General features: G+C 40.7%; 1 protein-coding gene and 1 pseudogene across 1 annotated transcript; both read right to left on the bottom strand.

Annotated features, from left to right (window-relative positions):
• The window catches only part of LOC137967998 (zinc finger protein 862-like), a 989-nt pseudogene extending 377 nt beyond the window's left edge, over positions 1-612 (bottom strand).
• A 137-nt stretch (positions 613-749) lies between these two features.
• LOC137968442 (zinc finger protein 862-like) lies at positions 750-2288 on the bottom strand. The gene is made up of 2 exons (XM_068815015.1): positions 1718-2288; positions 750-1303 (listed from the first exon to the last, which is right to left on the bottom strand). The coding sequence occupies exons 1-2, from the start codon at positions 2286-2288 to the stop codon at positions 750-752; spliced, it is 1125 nt and encodes a 374-aa protein (XP_068671116.1).
• Positions 2289-9940: the final 7652 nt, after the last annotated feature.

Raw genomic sequence — 9940 nt, 5'->3', positions numbered from 1 at the left:
CCGTGGGGTTCTCCATTGTGGAGTAAAATCATCTGGCGTTAGACAGAGTAAAATCTATAAGTGGCACTCTTGGGAGTGAAAGGGTTAATGGGGACATAGTTTTTAAGTGAATCTAGCTGTTGTTACCCCTTTCACCCCGTGGGGTTCCCCATTGACAAGTAAAATCGTCTGGCGTTGGAGTAAAATCTATAAGTGGCACTCTTGGGAGTGAAAGGGTTAAGAGAGAACCACTCTTCGGGAATGGAAGAAACATCACATCCAGTTTTCTGCAGTAATGGTTGAAACCAGTCAACAAGGCGTTCAATTTTCTCGTTGCCAAAGTCGACCAGTTCCTTTTTGCTTTGTTGGCCAAGCATCAACATTGAAGACAAGGAGATCATTGATGACGTCTGCTGTTCCATACTTTGTGGTGGATTCCGAGTTGGAGGCTGAATTCATCAGTGAACCAAACCTCTCTTCAAGCCCAGTCAGGCACAACCCAATGGCTTCGTTCACTCTTGACTGAAAGCTGCCAGTGCGTACATCTCCTCTCTTTGGTTTGCCATTGAGCGACCCTCTCAGTGTAATGCCTTGAAATCGAAGCTCATCCTTGACTCCAGAATGCTGAAGCATATTCATAAACCGTGTCAAATGTCCATTTGGTTCGGGACGGATCTTCAAGGCTTCAATTTTGGCCACTGTTTCATGAAGAAGTGATACTACCACCGGAAGGATGAGATCATTGCGTTGCATCTTCAGACTTAACTTAGCTATGATATCGAACATGCCAAAAAGTGACAGAACGCAGAAAACTGAATGCTCCTCATTTTCTCGGCAACATATTTGGCCCTCCCTTTGACATCTGCGTTCTTTGATGCTGCACTAAGGTGGTCCATGTGTGACAGCACCGCAGCGTATTGGCCAGATCCCTCTTTCCCTGGTTCAATCATTACTTTCAGGGCCCGACTGATATGGGGAAGCCACCTTGTTCCACTAACTTGAGTGGGCTTTAGAACATTCACGCCAAGCTCGCTTCCCATGGTCTGCAGCTCACGCGTACTCTTGGGACTATAGTGGTAAGTCTTCCATATTAGTTGAAGAACTCCATGGACGGTTTCAAGAAGCTTGCAACTTCTCTGCATTTCCAGTAAGGCTAGTTCGAGACGATGCAGAAGGTGAGGAACGTCTTGTCGTAACAAGGCTACAACACCCCCTTTCTTTCCGAGGTTAACAGAAGCACCATCTGCTCCCATTCCCGCCAGTTTTCCTTTCCAGAGATGAATGCCGCTCACTTGAAATGCACCATTCACAGTGTCTAGGATACCTTAAACGTTAAATCATTTAATAATTAGTTTTGTTAGAGTGATTTTACTAAACCCGTGGAATAGTAACTACACTATTAGTTAGTATTACGCATTAATTCCATTGTTTTCTTTTGTTTAGCTCTGACTCTTACGCACAAATTGTTAGATGGTGTTTCACGGGTTAAGTAAAATCACTCTATCATGACTTTCACGCAATAGTGATATTCATGGAAACATTCATGTTACGTGCAGATGGGGTATCCTATCAGTCTGTCCTAGCTCACCCCACCAACATTTTTTAATCATGCCTTACTTAGTTACTGTAACGGTGCACAGTATACTCTAACACAATAGGTTTTCTTAGCCTTATCCTTGGCTAGCCCCAGCATTTTAAATTGGATTTCTCAATATTGTCTAACTTACAAAAAGGTTACCTTGTGCATGTGCATGGGCCACTTCCTTATGTCCTACAAGTCGATTTGTAGGCACCCCATCCTTGACAAATCTGCAGTGGACAGTCTCGTTTTCTTTTCCACTCGCATCTGTTGCACTGTCAATCATGACGCTCACGTACCTCTTCCCATTAATTTCGCTGGCTAACTGTTCCGTTATAACCGAGCTAACAAGAGAAACAAAATTGTTGCATCCTTTATCGTTTCTGTACGTCAGGCTAATTTCTAGGCCATTTTTTCTTTGAAGTGCAAGAATGGGCTCAAACTTGCTGAAGGACAATTCCTCCTTTGCTATGAAATAAGCCGTGTTTATTTTGGCTTCACCGTCTTTCTGGTGTTTTTCTTTGGAAGCCTTTTCCCCTTTTTGAAAGCTTTGTGCAATTGTGGAGTTTTCCACTGGCTTTTGGTTTGCTAAGACAGCATCTCGGGCACAGAGATGACCACCACCAATGTTATGTTTTTGTAATGTCTCCTTTTTAAATGTGCCGCAACCCGTCAAAAATTCCGTTCTGCCAGCCACATGTGGTGCACTGCAACATATTTTGCACGTCATCACATTTTGGTCTTCATGGAAGACTACTCAGGGAAATTCATCCTTCCACTGTGACATGAACTTGCGTTTAGGTGCAGTTTTAGACTTCTTAGCAATCCCTTCTGCCTTCTCTGCTCTTCTCTTCACGTCATTCTTGGTTTTTCCACTGCTTGAACTTGCCGGTTTTGTGGGATTTGCGACGACTTAAAAAACGACAAAATAGTTCCCTGTTTGGAGCCTGTGCTTTTAGTTGTTTCACCTGCTGCAGGGGACGCCTCACGTATCCATATGACTGGAACGAAGTGATTCGGGGTGAACCATGCATTCGGTCGGTTTTCCAGGCTGCCTTCTCTTGACCACAGTATGAAGAAAGGTTCCACTTCACCATCCAGACTAGCTTCTCATGGATTGAGGAGCTTGTGCATCAATGGCCAATATCGAAAGTTGACTTCCAGATATAAAGAATATATCACTGAGGCAAGAGCCATCATGTGAACTAAAGAACCCCACACCCCATTTTTGCAGCCAAACAAAACCTCTGCTTTAATAGCATTGATCCTACTGCCACCAAGTTCTAACGGTATTTCAAAAAATTTCGTGATCAGCATAATATTCAGCATTGAAGTATAACTCTCCAGCAACAAGAATATGCAAGCCTTCACTGCGAGATTCATCGCCACAAAGGAGTAGTGAAGCCGAATTATACAAGCAATTGCCATTTCCAGTTGATTTCAGTGCCACAGGATTTCCACTTGGCTTAGCAGCGATCTCATCTTGTATTAAGCTCGTTCCAAGGTCATCCCGAGGCAGCTGAGTCAAGTCTACCGCATCGGATTGTACAACAGAACATGTATCTAACTTGTTGAAACATTTCAAAGCGGTGGTTTCGTCTCCTCAGAGCAGCAAATCACGAAATAATCGCAAAGAGCTGAAAGCCATCTTTCGCATGTGTAGTACGCCACAACTCATATTTCAGAATACTTTATTAATCAGAAGCCATGAGAAGCCAACTCGATTGCTCAGAAGCAGCTCTTGGCTTCTGGTTGGATAATGACTGCACAATAGACTGTTCATTAGTTAAAAGTGGCCATACGTTTGGGCCTCTTGTTTTGTTACTGGCATTTTTTCCGTTTACTGGTATTTAGGTAAAGTATTCACGATTTTCGCCACGTCACGTTTTCGCCCACGATATCAGAATTGCAAGAAGCCGCTGAAACAATATGGCGGTGAGTAATTATGGCGATCGTAAAATCGTTGCTTCGTTTTACTACAATTCTCCACAGCAACTTTATGTTTTCTTTTAAAAAAAGCAGATTTACCTTGGAATTCCAAGTGCCGAGGGGACAAAAGGTTAGTCGCCTGCTGGCGACCAGTTCTAAATTTCTGGTCGCCAATGCTCAATTTTTGGTCGCATTGGCGTCCAGTCAGTCGCAATGTCGGACCCTGTGACACTGAAAAGGTGTTTTTAAACAGTCAAAATTGCCGTGATGTGATAGTAACACCAGTTTGGTGTAAAGTTACTCCAAACTAGTGAACGACCGAACACCTTCTCGGCGTTCACACAGCTGCAAGAAGTTACACTTTTTTTGTGTTACGATAACAGACTTGATTTTTCTGTGATGTGTTTTAAACAGCAACATGAGGCATCATACCATCTATATCGCAATAGGAAAACCTTAAACAGGACTATGATTTAGCCCCCCTGAAAGCTCTGGTGATTTTCTTGTGTGACTTGCATCCCTTTTCCTGGCATTCACTTCAGAGCGGGTAAAAGTCCTCTCGAATTACTAACTCGACCTCAATTCCACATTTATGAGTACAATAAAGCTTACATATACAATTCATAAGATCGATAGTCACAAACAAACTTACCTGAACTACTATCTTCATGTTATTTGCTTTCTGTGACGAAGGCGAAAAAGGCAAAACATAAATATATCTATTCATCAGTTATGATCAGATAAACCGTTTGTATTTAAATACACGTCATGCCATGTTCACCTCAAAGTGAGGGTATTCATCTCGTCGGGGAACTAGGAATGGTACACTGTAGGTGGTGAAGCTGTGAAAACTCTTCTTGCGAAGTCCTTCGTGCACCACACACACACTCTTCATCTGAACACTTCTTGATGCTAAACTGGTAATGACCTTTCACACAGTGGTTATCAATGAACTGTTGCAGCCTCAAGGACAGCTTAACAGGTTGGGATGGTTGCGAAGATGGAGGTAGTGTGTTCGGATCAAATTCCCCATCAATGCGTTTCAGTTGGTTCGCAAGCTACAAGAGTTCCCCATTTGTGGCCGCGCTGAAAACTTTGAAATTTTTGCCTTTGAGCTTTAGACACGAGAAAACACTGGCGATAAGTGTTTTGCAAGGCTCTATGCTGTCCTCAAGGGTTGCATACTACTTTGATAAATCTCGGATTGACTTCAAACTATTTGCTGCTTGCAAATGCTGCTCCATTGATTTCGTTCTGACCCTCATCACACCAATTCCTTGAAGTGCCAAATAGAGATTTGACATAACCCTTTCTGCTGGGTTCTTCCAGCTATGATTAGGGGGTGTCGGGACAAGAATTAAGAGATCTAGATTTCTTTGCATGAAATAAGCAACCTGTGCCAGTTGTGTGCGAGGAAAGCGCAAGTTGTGATCAGGTCCTCCGTTGTGGTAATGGTACACTACGGGATTATTCTTGCCATCTTCACTCAAAACCTTATCAAGTTCACTAGCGTGTCTCAATGCCGTTGACTTTTGAAAGGCATTTTCTTTAAGACCAACGTGCTTCTGGCCATCGTAAAAGCTACCATCCATATTTTGTGGGATCTCCACGTCCAAACCAACTGATGGTGACAATGAAAATTTGGTAAAATCATGGTCACCAACCATCATTGTCTGGTTGATTTCAACTACAACTCTCTTCCCTCTCTCTACTGCTGCCACAGGGTAGTCTGGCTCGCCAACCTTGACAGTGTGTTCATCGTCCTCACAAACGAAAGTTGTTATTTCTCGAAACTTGACGCAAAATTCCAGCCAGTTTTTTTATGTGCTGCAGCAGAAGCACGATTAGGCCAAAACTGCAGTCGAAGCCACTGGACCAAATGAATAGCAGTTCCCTCTGGGCACTCCTTAGCAACCTGCTCATGCAAGTCGCGAGCACTCATGGCCATTGCCAGATGTGTGATTGCTTGCCCATCTTTGTCGACCTGGTCATGGCGCCGATCATCTACTGCAGTTTCCACTTTTGCCTTCACAAACTCTTCACACCTAGTTAGAGAATCTGAATACTGTTCAGGTTGCCCGCTGTTCATTGCTCTTAAATCTCATACTAAGTCTGAATCTTCATTATCAAAAAGATGTCAGATTCTTTCATCCACTTTTTCCTCGGAAAGCGTTTTAGGGGCAGATTGATCACCCGTCAATTCTCTGTAAGCTTCACGTAAAATGCCACTTTTCATACCAGTAGCTCTGCCCAAATGCTGAATAAATTCCTTTCTCATAGAGTCTCTTTGATCTCAGAGTCTCTTTGATCCTGTCATTCTTCTGTAACAGGGCTGTCTCAGAATCATCCAGAAATGGGAGTTGCTTCCTGTATACGAATACCACACAACTTTACACAGGGCAACAAACTCGTCCACAAACTCATTTCAAATATTGGATCATACAGGTCATACAGTTGGGCGTGAAGTAAGGCTTCGTGCAGGATATTATACCTTGCCTTCTTAGTTGGAGTTATGTTGGTATGTAGAGAGTACACTTTCCACTCGTCAACAACAGTGTGCTGGACTTTACTTGCATGGACACCTTTACTTGCTGTGGCTTTCTTTTCCAGATAGTACGCATTTTTTCTCAAACTGTCGGCAAGGCGTAACAAACTCTCATATACCGCTTTCCACGCCTTTCGTTTTAGATAGGAAGAGCCGAATAATCGGAATAACTTCTGGGAGAGCTGCTGCGTCTTGTGTTATTCGAGATTTCCTAGGGAACGTTTTCAGTGCTTTGATTTCTCTGGTTTATTGTAGCCCTGAAAAGCTCAAACATGGTGGGGAAAGGACATCCACGATCCTCCAAGGATTTTGCATGCCCATCTAGCTCCCATAGTGTGTCTCCCAGTGCTCCAAGAAATGCTTCCCCTTGTTATTTGCACTCGTCAGGGCTCCAACCTAACTCGTTCTTTTCCAGCCACTTCAAAATATCATTCTTAAGTGCTGTCTTCTTTGTATGTTCTTCATATAGAGGAGGCAAATGTCTGCTGCTTCTTTGAGTAGACATCATAAGGTGGGAGGGATTAACAGCTTGTGCTGCTGGAGAGTCTTCACATAACCTCCCTGCATCTTGTTCTTCAGATGTATTCGTTGAATTCATTCATTCATCCATTCATTCATATGGAATACTGCTAGCAGTTTGTGACCTTCCCCCAGAGTATCAAGTGTGATAAACAAAACAAATAAATAAATGGAAACAATAAGTCAATAAATATCATTCAACTTGTATTAATTACAACAAGAAACAGAAAACTTAAGTTCAAAGCAACATTTTGAATATCCTACCATGAATTTTGGAGTCAACAATTGCATTGATTTAGGTGTTTATTACAATACATAGTGTATAAGATCTGGATCTCAAACAAAACTTTATAGAAATATATAAAAGCCAAACATGATTTTTATGTCAGTTTTAGCAACATTTAATACAAAGTCGGCATACACCTTCTTAATAACTAAACAAATGTAATAAGTAAACATTAGGCTTTTTAATTATAACAATGGAATCTATAAAACACAGGAGCTGAAGTAAATAGTCCAGCAACCAAAACAGACAAAGCCCTCAGCACAACCAATTGACTGTTTCCTCAATGCAGCACATTACTGCAGAGTTTCTCATCGAAACAGTACAATCCTATGTGCCCAATTCATTTAGAACACAAGTTACAAGTCTGTGTGATGATGTCAGTTTGACAACAAATGCAACATGTTTGTCTGCTATTAAGTAAAAGAACCATTCATATCAAAACAATATTTCGCTGGTTGAAGAAGTTCAGCTTGATTGATTCAAGGCAGCTCTGTATCACTTAAAATTTTTGTGTCACAGTCGCTAGGGTATAGACCTCTTTCATAATGGCGGCCAAATAAAATATTCTTTTGTTTTAATGCTAATAAGCCCTACTAGCCTCGCTACGGCGAGCAAATTTCAAAAGAATATTTGTTTCAAAACGAGGGCAGTAGGTCTAGTTAACATAAATACAAAAGAATATAAAGTAGGTCGCCATTTATGAAAGTTGTCTATGTATCTGGTTCCTTCTCTTCAAACATCACAAATATATCTTCTTCTTTCTGCCTGGCTGTCAACTGTTTGCCTCGATCTGTTAATTGCACTCCACCACCAAGGGAAAGTTTCATATGATCGTACAGAACAGCCCCCATTTCTTCTGACTTTTCCAGTAGTGGCCTGATTCGAGGGTGAATCAAACCTTCATAATGACTCTCTTCCATGAAATGCCTAACAATTGATTGCGTTATATGATATCTTAAGTTGTGTACATCTGCTTCAGGCATATCACTTGGTGTAAATGTATCCATGAATAGTGACTCAAAATGTTGCTTACAGATTTGTTGTATGTCAACGAAGATCTCCATTTTTACAGCAGAATAAAATGGCGACTATTTGTGAGGAAAACCACTGAACACGTCTTGCACATTGGCTTGAACGTGGTTTGTGAACTGCTCTTTATAAGCCGCAACTATTTTGTATGTATTGAGTTTAAATAGAGATACAAATCTAGTGCAAGAGTTGGAGGTCAAATTGAGATGTTATTAATTTAGAGCTATGATATTTATTTCAAGTGGATATTATGAATATTTCATGACACAGAATAATTTTATAATATAAAGCTATTTGCATTCCTCACCTGTGTTGTTCGAATATCGATGTTCTTCCCTCCGTTCTCAAATTCGTTGGATGCAAACTTACAAAATAAATCCTGTAAGGTGATTGTCCTATCTACTACTGACCTTGTGTACCATGTCTTTAGTATTTTACCCTGAGTTCGAATAAGGACACAGACAAATGCCATCTCTCTATTTTGAGTTTTCTTTGTATGAGACAGAGGAGAACTAAGTACAAGGTAAAAAAGTGGCACCTGTTGGTTTTTGCTCATAAAAAATAATAAAAAAAGAGAGGCGGTGCTGAAAAATGAAGCGGGCAGGGACGAGAAACGTGTTTTTTTTTTACTTGGCCTTACACAGCAATGTTTGTTTACACTGGTTGACAGTTAATATCGTTTTACATCGCATGCAAATTTTTTACAATGTGTACATGGATAGAATGTAAGCTTGTAACATTGGCCCTAGTACGATTACTAGAAATATAGTCGATAGAATTGTATTTTTTTCTTTGAATGGATTGTAAATAAAGTGATTTGCAAGACCGGAAAGTTTGTCTGTACTTGTTATGAATCAAAAGCTAATATTAGGCAGCGAACGCAATAATATCTAATACAGATTATATTTCGCTACTATGAATTGTCGCCCTGCAAACCTGAGACAACAGCGATGTTCAGTAGAGGATTCGTTAAGTAAATAGGAAACCTAAAAGAATTAAGTGGCAGTCTCTCTAAAAGCGGTCCACTGCATTTCGGGTATTTCTCTCAAAGTTTTCTCAGTGAACTATCTTGTGTCATAAGTAAATGTAAAGACTTAAGTTTTTTGCAAATGCGTCAAAATAATTTTTTTAGAGTTCAAAACAATCATAGCCGGAAAACGCCTAAATTTGAGCGTTTCAAGGACGCAAAATTGCCTAAATTGACAAGCTCACTGCTCAAAGACCACCAAACGTAACAAAAAATTGTTATTATCCTTAGATTAAGTGATCCTTCAAAGGTAAGAAACGCACGTTACTTTTGATATATTATGTTTTGGGGGATCCTGAAAACCTATCTATTACCACCCGTTATATCACTTTCTGAAAACCTGCGAAAATAGCTTGTCTTCGCTGGCGCTTATTTCCCAAGTGCAGACCCAGCCGCTCAAAACTCCAACTGAATTCCTCTAAACAAGGGTTAGGAAGCATAGAAATGCAAAAACACCTTGTGCTTTTTATCTTCCTTTTCCACAGCGACTTTGAACTTTCTGTGCTTTGCGCGAAGCTCACACTTCATTATGCAAATAAGGTTGTCACGCTAATTCAGATTGTTTTCATTCAAAAATTAACCATGCCACATTTAAGATACAGGGATCCGACAAAAACTAAAACTCAGAAACGGTTTAGATAGGGAGCATTGCTGAATTATTAGCAGTGATCTCCAGACGCTCTGTGGAAAAGTCAGGAAAACGTGGTCGGAATATCTGCAAATTTATGTCACGTTCTATTACCTCTACTAGTCCTATTTAGAGACCGGTCAGTTTACAAAACCTTTCTAGTGTTTTGATTCTTTCTTTCCATTTTCTACTGATGTTTCTAAAATGAAACGTACCATTTAGCTGAAGTTAAAACTTGAAAATTGATATCAAATCTTGACAGAACGCAGTAACTGAAATCGACAACATCGTGACCTTCATAATCTCAGCTGCGTTGCACAAGCCACAAAGATTTTACCTCCTTATCCGCTCCAAAAACTGCAAAGTCAACCAATGTGTGCTGGTTCGTCCGGTGTGTATTCGCTTTAGCAATACTCATT

This window comes from Montipora foliosa, chromosome 8 (assembly GCF_036669935.1).
Source record: "Montipora foliosa isolate CH-2021 chromosome 8, ASM3666993v2, whole genome shotgun sequence".
Classification (NCBI taxonomy): domain Eukaryota; kingdom Metazoa; phylum Cnidaria; class Anthozoa; order Scleractinia; family Acroporidae; genus Montipora; species Montipora foliosa.
The sequence above is the reverse complement of the archived record's forward strand: the minus strand, read 5'-3'. Positions and strand labels throughout refer to the sequence as shown.